Genomic DNA, 14,774 nt, shown 5'->3' with positions numbered 1-14,774 from the left:
AACTAAAGAGACTCCCCATTTTCGTCAAATATAAACAATCTTGAAGTTTTTTTTCGAGAGAAGGGACGATTTTATTAATAAAAGCGATATATATCCACCCCATCCCCGCGGATGGATAGCTTTAACGGGCGCATGCGCGGTAAAGAGATGGTTTATTTTTGGTCGTTGTCAAGCGGACCATTCCGCATCTGTCTTTCGTTTCCCGCTCTTTCGCGAAAACACACTCAGCGCGTGTTGTTGTATGTTTTCCTAGAAAAAAACCTAACTGAATCTTGAGTCTCTTGGAAGATAAGTAAATTTTCATAGAAATGGGGCTTTTTTCTAGCGCGCTTTTTGTCTTACAAACAACTTAAATACTATAAACAGTTGTATGTAACTTTCCCGGGGTTGAAGATTAGTTAGAACCAGGGGTAAAAAGTTATTTAGGGTAAACCTCGTAAAGAACTTGGGATTGGCAATTGGGAAGGTATAATACGTATTCCAAAGAATCGTTGCAATGTTATCGAGAATAATCACGTGTATTTTTTTTTGAACCTAATGAAACGGGTCTAACTCAGTCGAGCTACAAATTTTTAATTAGAAACATTTCCGGCAAACTTTGGAATGACAATTTTTGTCTACCAGGAAATGATATGAGAGTATCTTATATTGTTTTAGGAAGTTGTTGGGTTGGTTCTTTATCATCTACAGTCACAATTCGTTAATTTCCCAGCAACACCATAAGATATAAGTCTATAAGATATTTTCCATAAGTATGACACTTCCTATACTTCGTAAGGCGACTGAGTGACGTACAGCTCGAGCTAATTCAAGAACGACAGGCGAGAATTGAAGTCCTACACTCGGTGGTTAATTAATTTTGCAGGACTTCCATCTAGGTCCTATTTAGTCTCCATTACTAAGCCTTAACAGCAGCGCCTCACCAAGCGTCTTCGCTTTACCCTGAATCTATGACCTACCTCATTCACTTCATGACAAGCTCCAGTTTCTAAGTTACCAGTGACAAACTTATGGATGGAACATATCTTATGAACTTATGATAGACTAGAGACACTTTCCAGTCCCTTCAAACACCATGAGGGCAACGCCGGGTATCTTAGCAAGTGTTTGTCTTCTATGCCTCTATGGCAAATTCATGGAAGAATTGAATAAACTCATGGTATAGTTTATACCTATAACCATGCTATAACCTAACATAAACTCCCCTGCATCGAATAATCTTTGGGAGGTAGATGACTTTTTATAGGTTCTGTATGTAATATAAATAAACCAGAACTTAGAGAGGGGGCAAAAGGATATTTTGGACCAATAAAATCGTACCGACATTTTTCCATGGCCTTTTATAGTTATGGTACAAGCTCAAGGGTATAAAATATCCAGGACCAGAAATTCTGGATAGTATAACCAACAGATTACCTATACCGTCCCATATTTCCCGGCAAATTCCATTACTATTCAATAAATAATAAAAGATATTTTGGGGCCCTTGGGACCCAAGATGGTGTTATTTATCCTACTTGAAAGTTTGAGGCAACAAAACTTGTAGTTTTTATTTACAAGTGTGTGGATTATCGGATTATGTTGTTTGGTTTTATGTCTGTTAATTTGTGTGTAAGCTTTGGCGAAATCACAAAGTGGGCCCGGGGTCTCTTGAAGAACTGGTTAAGAACTAACTTAAAGCAAATGACGGCTCCTGTGGCGCATCTCTAACACGCTGGCCAATCTTCTTCACACATATATTTCCTTGCCAAAGGTAGAAACCAATCAGAACTCGCCGACGAGGGAGGAGCCAAAAATAGCCTTTACTTAGTTTAACTGGGCAGTCAACTGACCAACTCCACCCCTTGACTATAGGATAGGAGCATCGAATGACAATTCTTTAAAGTAAACCACGTCCTAGACTTGCTTCAAGAGTGGACAAGTTCAGGCGTTATCCAAAATAATTGCGCCTATCCTCGTACTGTACAGTTCATTGCGGTGTTATCACGTTATCTGTGATCTAAGTACACTACTGAATCAAACTGAACTGGCTGGCTGGCCTTTCTATCTTTTAGTTTAATTATTTAAATTCTCTAGAAGTTATAGATCTTGCCAGTTCAAAGGTTCAACCCTTTTAGATCAGGTTAAAGTTGTTAATGTGAGAATTCGACCACTAGTCAAAATATTAGGTCTAGTCGATCATATTGGCTTCTCCAATCTGCCCCTGGAAACCATTTGAGCACTTTTTTAATGCAACCCAAAGAAAACCGCGATAAAATTCGATCAAATCGACCCAAATTTAATTTTTAAAATCAAACCCAACCTTCGCTATAATAAATATCTTCTATATTTCAAATGTTATTGGCCTATTTTTTACGTAAATCATTTTATGCGTGGATATAAAATATTTTCCAGTACCAACTCCCAAGTGAACCTCATTTCCGTATTATTATTATTTTTTCTGTCAAGTTCTACAGTAAGTCATTTGATTTTATTATTCAAATCTAGCCGAGCCGAGGTTGTTTAAATTTTCTATCTAGGCTACATTTTGACATGGAGTTGATATTGATTCGTAAAAACAATGATGCAGGGTGGTCCAGATATCTTCGTTCTAGTTGCTACATGTGTAATAAATCACTCTAGACTATGAACAATTGAATGAAGAGCAAACCGTACTACTTCCTTGTTTTACGATGATATCCCACAGCAGATTTAATTCTGCTTTAAGTCACCGTTATATTCATTAAATCCTGTTCGGAAAAGTTATGAAGAATATTTTTTTAATATATTTAGAACGGTGATTATATCTTGTCTTGAAATCTCGATTCATTATTTTTAAATAATGATTTTACTGATAAAATAATGATTTTACTGATAAAATAATGATTTTACTGATAAAATAATGATTTTACTGATAAAATAATGATTTTACTGATAAAATAATGATTTAACTGATAAAATAATGGTTTTACTGATAAAATAATGATTTTACTGATAAAATAATGATTTTACTGATAAAATTGATAATTTAATTGATCAATTGGATACTTTTATTGATCAATTAGAGACTTTTATCGATCAATTAAAGACCTTTATTGATCAAAATCGATCTTTATTGATCAAATATCGATCTTTATTGATCAAATATCGATCTTTATTGATCAAATATCGATCTTTATTGATCAAATATCGATCTTTATTGATCAAATATCGATCTTTATCGATCTTATAGAGATTTTTATTGATCAAATTCAGACTTTAATTAATCAAATCCTGATCATATTGATTGAACCTTCATTAATCTGATTTAATCATTTTATTTACTTTAATTATATCATACCCTAACCAATCCTGAAGTAATCTACCCCCTTCAACACGCATTAAGATAACTTAATAACTTCCTTTCATATCTGCATATCATTGATAAACTCATATAGCTAAACCACCCTGTAAACTAGTTTTACAACAATATATATCTGCTGTCAAAGTCACTTTTCATCGTTAAACGTTAGATGAAAGGGTTTAATAGAGTTACTTATTGGAGTCAGGTTTCAAATGACATAAATTTCCAGACAACATCATTTTCATATCTTACTGCTCGTGATTTGCACGTGTACGTCGCGTGATTACCTCGGATCTTTTTCCCGCCAAATCGTACTTAACCCTACCCCCCTTCCCCTCTCCTCTCATCCTTATTCAACCCTTTGGCATAAAACTTTGTTTTCATTTCAGACTTCAGAGAAAGAGATACATTTCAGAATTAGGGTTAGCTAAACTCGATAATTTCCTTATTGATTTTCTTGACTTGTAGTCTAATTTTAGACCTATACGAGAAAGTCTGGTCTTGCTGCTGGGATCTTTTTCTGTTTTAATGCGCAATAAATGGTATACGGTCACGCAATGACCAGGTTTTGTCGTTAACCTGGTACTTACGTCACGAAAGACGTACGTAAGTACGTAACAAATGGAATATATTAAAAGACCATTAACTAATTTGGAAGCGTGTTAAACTTCATTTAAAAGACACACCTCTTTTTCTTTTAAGGTAACTTCTTAATTGAAATAGGCCTAACAAATTTATGTAAATACGTTCAAGTTTGGATTTTTCTTTGATTTTTTTTTTTCGTAACTAAGGCTTAATAACTTCCAGAACAATTTACTGAGTTACTGACTTGTTTACGAGAAAAGGCTTAGTATTTTTCGACCTTTGAGCCAAATGAAAAAGCAAATTGAACCCAGATGTTGGATGGGTAGGGTTAAGGTAAGAATTGGTCTAAGCAGTAAGCACCTAAGTCAGAGCGGAAAAATTGCTTATGAATGTGAACATAAGTCTATTATGGGGACCTTACATAATAGACTTATGATGTGACCGCTAGGTGTTTCTCAAGCCACTCAATAGACTATTCAATTAATTCCATAAGAGAAGCAAAGCCTTAGGTAGATTTGAATAATTTTATTTTGGGTTCATTTTTACTCAATGAAGTCTTAATTTCTTATCTTACGTAGATTATTTTATTAGAAAACCAGTTTTTCTACAGATTTTACGTACAATTTTCCAAACTGTTCATAAACCGTATCCAAATTAAACGTATATTTGAAGGCTTAGTTGCAGTACTGATTTTATTCAAACAGAATACAACGCGTGGTTATAAATTAATTTATAATGTTAATTATTTTATTTTTATTTTGCTACTGCATAGAATAAGCAAATTTAGCATTTTGGCCTTGTCAGGATCTTTTTTTATTACTATTTCTCTGTTCTTGGGACCATTAAAACAAGTGCAATAGCGATTACGTAATTCTAATATCTACGTGTGGTAGCGTAAATTCCAGAGGCTATACTTCTTGAACGGTAAAAGTGTTCTTTGTAGACCGTTCCACTAATTCTAGAAGAGAAGCAAACTCCACTCCACAGAATCGGGGGGAGGTCACCTTAAGTTAATTCCCTGATCGCGCCAAGAAAAACCGCTAGAGGCAATGCGAGTCGGCTAGGCTCCCTGCAGGTTCCGTCTGGCATTGCCTCTTGCTCTTATCGCGAGGGAAATAACGTAAAAGGGCCGTCTCTCGCCTTTGAATTTATTTTATCTGCTAGTAGTTAATTTAATGGTCTATTGTAGGGGGTTTGGGATCTACGCTATGATTGTACAAGCTGGTAACGGTTCTCCTCTTAGCAGCCACTTTCTTATTGAAACCTCCGCCAAGGCCACACAAGAAATCCGTCTATAAACTACTTTGAGATTGTAATAACCACACACGTAGCTATAAAGAGTGAATGTGAATACCCTTGGGGATTATTTTTAGCCACATCGCGTTGTCTGTATACGACGAGGCTATTAGTTTAGTACAAGATGAACGCAGTAGTAAGATATATCTGTTCATAAATCCTTCAGCCTTAAGCCAGGTTTTCACTGACATGAAACGCAGGATAATCCGCGTACCGGAGGTAACTGACCTCAAATATTCGCGGTTTCTAGGCGACAAGCACGGAATTTGGTTTCCATTTTTACGCAGAATATTTTGTAAAGGAAAGCGGCGGCCAATAGGAAGCGACGAATACGTGACGTCATAGGCAAAATATTGGTCAACTCGCGATTTATTTGTTTCAACGCCAGTTTAGTTTCTAAAAATGTATATTTATTTATGTAAATATATCGATGGGTGCAATTTTAAAGATAAAAGGTAAGCCTTGGTCTCCAAAGCATGCGCTTTCTCATGTTAAAAGTTTCAGGTGAAAACGTTGACCACCGTTTTTTGAGGAATTATTTTACTGTTCTGTGAGTTTTGACCAGTGAAAACCAGCCTTCACTAGAGAAAATTGTTTTTCTCCAGAAGTAAATCACCTGAAATAAAGCGATTTACTAGTCCCACAAAAGTAAAGTGAAACAGGCCATAACGTATTAGCTCTTGGTCCATCTTGTTACTCTTCTTCATGCCATTTTGTTTATTGACACGATCTTGGATTCATTCCCAGAAATATATACACACTTGAATGTTTTTCACTCGACAGTTATTATCGTAAAAGTGAGGCTAAAAGCCCCGAACAATCCCAATTAACAAAGTGTATCCTTATATTAAAATGCTTAATTTCAACCTCACTTTAATCTTTTAGCGTTTCGAAACCCGGGGTAACCACAGTGAGTAATTAGATTACAAAGAAACCGTGCCAAGTATTAAGAATTTAATCTAGTTTAAGTTTGAAAACCAAAAAAATTCAACGGTAAAAGTGCTAAAAAAGTGCCTTTTAAATCACTTAATTAACAATAGAAAACGTGCTAGATTCATATTTACGTAATAATAAAAAAAATTGCAATGTATTTCGTAATCGTAACTTGTAAGTAAAATAAACATAATCTTTACGCTTTTAAAAAACAAGAGTATCGCGTTACATTCACGCATTTTAAGGGAGGTATTTTTAATTTTCCCTACTATAAACTATAGTCTTTTAGTGCCTTGGACCATTTTCTTCTCATTGAAAAGGAGTCTCTTTTAGTAGCAACTTTTGACGCAAACCAAGAGACAAAGGACTATAAAATTTCAGTATATGGAACAAGGATCAATTAATCTTGCTGTTATTAATGGTTTAAAGTCCATTTTCGTCCATAACACTTTCGTTTCCAGTTACATTACAAAAAAAAAAAAGAAAAAAAAATTCTGAAACTAAAAATGATGATGATGATGTTGAAATCCAGACAGACAAATGGTGCAACGATAATGACGCACCCTCTAGGGAGTAAATGGCTAGGATTCAATGAATGTATAACCTTTCTAAGCCTGCGAGTGGCTACAGATTCCGAGGTTCGATTAATCTATTTGTTGTTTTTTTCTTTGACGGCCTAGAATAGGTTAGATATTACGCGCGAACGTTTTCCTGAGTTGCTAGGCGACCAAAAGGCTGCTTTGTCCGTTTCTCACGTAGGCTTCTTTGATTACGTAGCGTTTTTACATAGATATAATGAATTATTATACAAATTCCTATAACTTTCAAATATTGATTTTGTTAAAAGACAATTTGGGGTCAGTCCCAGATTTGTTTTTATGTTGACACTGTCTGTAACGATTGGTATTGTAATAAATTTCTAATATCTATGATTTTTCTCATCTTCCGGCCGCCGGAGTCTCACGTGTTTTCGTGTCCCCGTGAAAAAGCGGGTCAGGGTCTTTGCCCACGCCGAGAAAAATCTGTGGAGAATCATTAGCTAGCCCTTTCAGTTGAAATTGTGTCTGCTTGAAATCAATTAATTATATTACTAGGTCAAGTAAACCGAATCCCTGCAATTTTAAGCCTTGTTTTTTTGTTTGTTTTGATAAATAAACGCCTGTTTATTTTGGGAAGTATTTTATTGCTAATGGCTTTTTACCTTTCTAGCAATCTCTGCCACTTATGTAATTCTAGTTAATTTAAATTCTCACTCCTATAAAGTTACTCCATGCTAAACGGGATAATTGTTGGTGTTACCTAAATCCATTTTACAACTCTAAATTACGTTTTCTCAAATTTAATCGCTATGGTTTCACAAAAACAAAACTTGTCACGTTATTGTTTAGTTAAAATTTCGCGCCTTTGTGTAGGAGTCTCCTCATTGGTTGATTGTCGCAAACACACCCACGACGGAAAAGCGCGGGAAACTTTTTTGGGCGGGAGAATTTTAAATGAGGCATTAATTATCAAAATGAGACGTTTCTGATAATTTGAATGATAATAAGCCTGTTAACACAAATCTAAAGACAGTCATAGACGTTTTTTAATCGAAGGCTTATCAGTTGTTGTTTAAATTAAATTAGAAACGCCCATATAACGGTCAAGAAACAACATAGTAAGCGTTTTCCGGAAGTTCCACATGGGCCATTGTTTTTCAAGATTTTTGCGCCATTTTGAAGCTACACTGCTACAGTTGGAAACTGCCGCCAAAATGTCGGGGTCAGATAGCGCAGCGAAAACGGAGGAAAAACAGGTATTTATTTTAATTGATAAGTCGTAATTAATGTTAGTTTACATTCACAAGTATTCGGCAGTACTATTTAAATAAATTTTAAGTTGATTTATGACACATTATGCCTCGAAATGAGAACGTTTTGGCAATGCATTCCTAAGCCTTGTCACTAGTTCAGTAAATTTCTAGTAGAATCTATGCCCCATAGGATGATTTGAAATTGATAAGTAGTCGTTAATCGTTATTAAAAAAAAAGCACATTGCCAATCAGCCTGAAATATTAAGAATCTTTTGTTTGAAACCTTTAAAGGTTAATTACAACCAATTTTACTAATGGTAACCAAACTAATGTTAGAAATCAAATCTGTTAATAGCCCCCTGCTGCCTTTAACGAGTCCCCCCTTGTCTAACTTAATCTAAACGTGCGTAATTTCAATTAGACAAAATCTGAGGATGAGAAACCAACAGATTCCAAGGAATTAAAAGATGTAAAAGATAGTAAGGAACTTGCTAAAGATGTAAAAGATACTAAGGAACTTGCTAAAGATGAAAAGGTTTCGAAAGAACCTAAAGAGGAAAAGAAGGAAGTGAATAATGAAGATTCGGGGAAAAAGAAGGATGAACCTTCTTCAAAAGCACCCGCTAAAAAAGGCAATCAAAAGAAAAGCAACGATACTGAGAAGGAAAAAGACGTAAAAGAAACTAATAACAATGCAAAAAAGACGACTAAAAAGGAAACTAAAAAGAAAGAAGAAACGGTGGAAGAAGAGAATGATGCTGAGGAGTCCGAAGAGGAGAGAAAGGGACTTCTTGATCAGCCTTTGGAAGTCTCTGGTCAGAGAGAACGAAAAACAACAGTCAGATTATCCTATGACACAATTGCAATGCCTAAAGATAAACCCAAAGTTGAGATTCTTGACGGGAAAGGCGTAAAACTTGCAGACTGTGTTAGAAGTAAATTAATTGCGCCTTTTGTTCATTAACGAGGCGTGTTATTGAAGCTTCTAAATTGGTTTTATTATAGTTGAAGCCCAAATTACTAAATTGAAAGCGGATGATTTAAAAAGTCTTCATAGGGTACTCTTTGATAGAGTCGGAAAGGTTAATTTTAATATTTAATTATTTAATTCAGGGTTCATACAAACCTGGAAAACCTCAGGGAAAACCTGGGCTGGAATAATCAGGGAAATAAATAGTTGACAAAAACCTCAGGGAAATTTTAGAATTTTTAGTAAAATTCAGGGAAATCAGTGAAATTTGCGTCAAACAGGGGCCGAGTAATTAAGAGAAATGTTTGTAAACATTAATTCCCTCCATAGGATTAACATTACACCCAACTTTGGAGGCTCGTAACTCTGGTTCTACTAGAGATACGGGGGTGTCCTTTGAGTATGTTATAGTCCTATTTGTCCCCCATCCAAACATAGTAAAAACTTAGGGCTACGACAAACAGGGGCCGAGTAATTAAGCAAAACGTAAAGAAACAAACCCCTCCATAGGATTAACATTACACTATACTTTGGAGGCTCGTAACTCTGGTTATATTAGAGATACGGGGATGTCCTTTGAGTATGTTATAGTCCTATTTGTCCCCCATCCAACCATACTAGAAACTTAGGGCTACGTCAAACAGGGGCCGAGTAATTAAGCAAAATGTTCATAAACATAATCCCCTCCATAGGAATAGCATTACACCCAACTTTGGAGGCTCGCAACTCTGGTTCTACTAGAGATACGGGGATATCCTTTGAGTATGTTATAGTCCAATTTGTCCCCCATCCAACCATACTAAAAACTTAGGGCTACGACAAACAGGGGCCGAGTAATTAAGCAAAAATGTTCATAAACATCCCCTCCATAGGAATAACATTACACCCAACTTTGGAGGCTCATAACTCTGGTTCTATTAGAGATACGGGGATGTCCTTTGAGTACGTTATAGTCCTATTTGCCCCCCCCCCCCTTCCTTCGTAAACATTTGCTCCATAGGATACTCCATATACGGGAATAACCTGGAAAACTCAGGGAAGTATATGGGGAAAAACCTGGAAATTTGTTTTCCAAAAGTTGTATGAACCCTGTTAATTGGTTGTAGGGTTTAATTAAATATTCTTTTAGGCGACTGAAATCAAGAAAAACATAAGAAAGTTTAGCGGGTTTCTTTTCTCCCAAAAATCAACTGAATATCAAAATAAAAAGAAGCAATTAGACAAGTAATTATTAATTAAATTAATCTTCTTTAATTAACTTTAATTAATCCTTATTAATTGTTTTTTTTATAAAGGTTTTACTTAGGTCCCTTGAAGGTAATGTGCCAAGTTCTTGACTTGGAAAAATCAGGTACTAAAGAAGAGATTGTATCGAGGATATTGGACTTTTTAATGAACCCTCAAGATTCCGGCAAGAAACTTCCGCAGAAAAAACGTAATTTAGGCTCGTACTTGTTACAATAACCATAAATTATTCAACTATAGTCTTAATCTTGACTTGTAGAAAAGAAGAAGGGAACAAAAGGGTCTAAAGGAAGTAAAAGTAGCGGTTCCAAGAAAAAGAAAGCCACAAAACGGAAGGCGGGAGATGACAGTGCTGAAGATGATGATGATGAAGAAGAGGAGGAGGATGAGGATGAAGAAAAAGGAACTGAGGATGAAGAGGATAAAAAGGAGGAGGATGCCGAGGAGGAGGAGGAATTATCTGAAGATGCTAAGGAAAATGACAAGTCTGAAGAAAGTGAAGAAGTGAGTTTTTCTTAATTTTATGTAGGTTAATCCGGCATTAACCTATGAATTTTACCACTAATTATCCGTTAACCTATGATTTTTAGCACTAATTATCCGTTAACCTATGATTTTTAGCACTAATTACCCATTAACCTATGAATTTTACCACTAATTACCCATTAACCTATGATTTTTACCACTAATTACCCAGTAACCTATAATTTTTAAAACTAATTACCCAATAAGTAATAACCTATAATTTTTACCACTAATTGCCCAATAAGTAATAACCTATAATTTTTACCACTAATTACCCAGTAACCTATAATTTTTAAAACTAATTACCCAATAAGTAATAACCTATAATTTTTACCACTAATTGCCCAATAAGTAATAACCTATAATTTTTACCACTAATTACCCAATAAGTAATAACCTATAATTTTTACCACTAATTACCCAGTAACCTATAATTTTTACCACTAATTGCCCAATAAGTAATAACCTATAATTTTTACCACTAATTACCCAATAAGTAATAACCTATAATTTTTACCACTAATTACCCAGTAACCTATAATTTTTACCACTAATTGCCCAATAAGTAATAACCTATAATTTTTACCACTAATTACCCAATAAGTAATAACCTATAATTTTTACCACTAATTACCCAGTAACCTATAATTTTTAAAACTAATTACCCAATAAGTAATAACCTATAATTTTTACCACTAATTACCCAGTAACCTATAATTTTTAAAACTAATTACCCAATAAGTAATAACCTATAATTTTTACCACTAATTACCCAATAAGTAATAACCTATAATTTTTACCACTAATTACCCAGTAACCTATAATTTTAAGTTTTTTACCAATTTAATCACCAAATAGCCTATAATGTTTAGTTGTTTACCAATTTAATTACCAAATAACCTATAATGTTTACCAATTTATCTTTTTAACTTTGAAGGAAGCCCCTAAGAAGAAAAGAGGTCGAACCGCCCAAAAGAAAGCTCCAACCAAACCTGCTCAAAAACGAAAGAAACCTCCGGCAAAAAGTAAGAAAGCGGAGGCGAGTGAAGAAGATGAGGAGCTAGATGACGTTGAAGAGGAGGAAGAAGAGGAGCAGGAAGAGGAACCGGCCAAAAAGAAGAAAGCTCCGAGTAAGAAAGAAACTTCTAAAAAAGCGGCTCCCGCCAAGAAAGGAGCGGCGGCGACTGAAGAAAAGTCTGATGATAAAAGCAACGCTAAATCTACGAGTAACAAAAAAGCAGCCGCAGAAGAAAGTTCCGAGGAAGATGAGACTAAAAAAGAAGATTCCAAAAGCCCACCCACAGTAAGAATTAAATTAAAATACTTTTAAGGTTTTTAAATGTGATTTAAATTTAATGACTTTTATTCTTTTAATCATTTTAGAATGAACAAATTGAGCAAACCATCAAACAAATTCTCGATGGAGCCAATCTTGAAGAAATCACAATGAAGAAAGTAATCAAAGAGGTAATGTTAAAGTTATTAAAATTATTTAATTAATATTTAATAATGATTAATTTTAACGTCTTTTCATGTATTTACTTGTTTAGGTTTGTGATAAATATCCAGATTTTGATTTGGGAGACAGGAAAGATTTCATTAAAACAACAGTTAAAACGGTAAATATTTAGATTTAAGTTTTCATTTTAACAACTGGGTGATATTAGGCTTTAAGGCTCGCCCACGCCTTGGGCTTAATAAAGGCGACGCCCCCTCCCCACGCCTTGGGCTTAATAAAGGCGACGCCCCCCCCCTCGCCACGCCTTGGGCTTAATAAAGGCGACGCCCCCCCCCTCGCCACGCCTTGGGCTTAACAAAGGCGACGCCCCCTCGCCACGCCTTGGGCTTAACAAAGGCGACGCCCCCTCGCCACGCCTTGGGCTTAATAAAGGCGACGCCCCATCGCCACGCCTTGGGCTTAATAAAGGCGACGCCCCATCGCCACGCCTTGGGCTTAATAAAGGCGACGCCCCCTCGCCACGCCACGCCTTGGGCTTAATAAAGGCGACGCCCCCCCTCGCCACGCCTTGGGCTTAATAAAGGCGACGCCCCCCCCCCCTCGCCACGCCTTGGGCTTAACAAAGGCGACGCCCCCTCGCCACGCCTTGGGCTTAATAAAGGCGACGCCCCCTCGCCACGCCTTGGGCTTAATAAAGGCGACGCCCCCTCGCCACGCCTTGGGCTTAATAAAGGCGACGCCCCCTCCCCCACGCCTTGGGCTTAAAAAAAGGCGACGCCCCCTCCCCCACGCCTTGGGCTTAAAAAAGGCGACGCCCCCTCCCCCACGCCTTGGGCTTAAAAAAAGGCGACGCCCCCCCCCACGGAATTAGGCTTTAATACTCGCCACATTTCACTTTGGACAGGAGTACAGTGTTGTTCTTGGTAGTACAAATGTACGTTTTTAGTACATTTTCAAATTTCGAGTACGAAAAATACATTTTGTATTTTTGGTAGGTTATTTAGTACTTTTTGGAATTTCTAGAATGGGAAGTATATTTTAATTTTTTTGGGGGACGATTTTGCACTTTTTTGAATAACGACAAGGAAATTAATCTCTTAGTATTTAAAAAAGTTGATTCTTTTTTTGGACGAACTTAATCTGGCGGACACCTTGTTTTATTTTTCAACTCACTTTCTTTTTTAAAAAAAATAAGTCTCTACGCACAGCAAAAAAGCCAAATGGAAAAATGAGCCAATCACCCATCGTTCTTTTGTACCCTTTGAACCCTTTCCCTGGAATTTTTTATTTCCAGAGTGGCGCTAAACTTGAGTGGGGGTCCGGGGGAAACGACTAAACGCGCTACTGCTATCGGAGTAGAGAGGTTAAGCATTCCTTAACGCTTGAGACTTTTGATGTTCCCGTGGTTTATTTAGTTTTAATTACTTGGTTTTAATTAATATGGATTATATTATTAGAATAAAATAAATAATATTCCATAAATTAATATAAAAAATAATCTTATAATTATATTTAAGATATTTTGTATCTTAGATGGCGCGCTAAAGTACTTTTTCCCCCCCTTTTTCTGGAAAAGTACGTTTTAGAGTTGAGAAAAGTACATTCCCAAAATTGCTAAGAACAACACTGCAGGAGTAAGACTAAGTACTGAGCCCTCTGATATTAGAAATATGACCAAGGCCCAAATACGAGTTAGGCGACTTAATTTTAAATACTCCGTACTAAGGTTTATTATTGATTTAAAATTTTTTTGTAATTTATTTCATTATAGATGATATCCTGATGAGATTTTTTTTGGGAAAAGAAATTTTTTTACTTATCAATTGGTTACGCAAAACTCGGTGGATTCAGGAAAAAAACACATAAAACATTTTCTAATCATCGAGTCAGCTGATATAAACAAAACTCCGTTCATATATAAAAAGTTAAAAACAAACATGGTAAACAACAGATAACTTCAAAAAAAATTCATTTATATGAAAAAAAGGGGAATGGGGGTTTGTTAATTAACATAAAATGGCAAAACTTCTTTAAAAAAAAATAAGAAATGTTTTGCAATATTTGACTGTACAAAAAAAACTGCAAAAACTTTCCCCTGAATTTTTTTTCTTCATTGTATAAGAACATTTTTGTACATAGCCCATTTTAAAACGCATTATTAGAAAAAATACCTCTCGTTTAAAGGGTTTTTGGTTTAAAAAAAGAGTTTTACGAGTTTATAATGAAAAGCCCCCCTCATTTTTTATAAATTACTAATTAGGCAAATGGATTAAGGTATAATTAAAAAAAGAATAAGATGCAAAATGTCGAGGGGAAATATTATTAAGGTTTTGAATTCGTTTCTTTTTATTATTTACATATTATTTTTTGTTCTTGGATATCCAAGATATTCACAAAATCATTTAAACGGCGACTCAATCATCAAAAAAGATTGGTTTGTTTTTTCCTTCCGATAAAATATTTTTGATTAAAAATGTTTTTATTGGAAGGAAAAAGCTCAACAAATTCATTTTCTTTGGTTTTTCTATTAATTTAGTCTTGTCTTTAAGTTTTAAGTGGGGCTTTATAATTGTCAAACCTGTTTTAATAAATATGTCCATATTTTAAAGTTTTTGGTGTAATTTTATTCATTTAATACTAGCGTAA

The 14,774-nt window shown here is 35.4% G+C and overlaps 1 protein-coding gene across 1 annotated transcript; it reads left to right on the top strand.

The window, feature by feature from the left end:
• The first annotated feature begins 7,737 nt into the window (after positions 1 to 7,737).
• Positions 7,738 to 14,739, top strand: Dek (protein). Its single transcript, XM_089840451.1, has 10 exons — positions 7,738 to 7,931; positions 8,351 to 8,864; positions 8,935 to 9,011; positions 10,029 to 10,123; positions 10,195 to 10,334; positions 10,404 to 10,648; positions 11,607 to 11,972; positions 12,053 to 12,136; positions 12,220 to 12,288; positions 13,900 to 14,739. The coding sequence occupies exons 1-10, from the start codon at positions 7,818 to 7,820 to the stop codon at positions 13,909 to 13,911; spliced, it is 1,716 nt and encodes a 571-aa protein (XP_089696577.1). The 5' UTR covers positions 7,738 to 7,817; the 3' UTR covers positions 13,912 to 14,739.
• The last annotated feature ends 35 nt before the right edge of the window (positions 14,740 to 14,774 follow it).

Source organism: Phalangium opilio, unplaced genomic scaffold (assembly GCF_054372755.1).
Source record: "Phalangium opilio isolate 3A_F unplaced genomic scaffold, DU_Popi_V2 ptg000002l_1, whole genome shotgun sequence".
NCBI lineage: Eukaryota > Metazoa > Arthropoda > Arachnida > Opiliones > Phalangiidae > Phalangium > Phalangium opilio.
This window is presented reverse-complemented; position numbering and strand designations above follow the sequence as displayed.

What these genes read in the sequence shown, in the direction of transcription:
- Dek (XM_089840451.1), top strand. Translation starts at nt 7,818, where the DNA reads ATGGGCCATTGTTTTTCAAGATTTTTGCGCCATTTTGAAGCTACACTG. An exon ending in AGTCTGAAGAAAGTGAAGAA is followed by an intron (nt 10,649 to 11,606) that starts GTGAGTTTTTCT and finishes TTAACTTTGAAG; the next exon opens with GAAGCCCCTAAGAAGAAAAG. An exon ending in TGAAGAAAGTAATCAAAGAG is followed by an intron (nt 12,137 to 12,219) that starts GTAATGTTAAAG and finishes TTACTTGTTTAG; the next exon opens with GTTTGTGATAAATATCCAGA.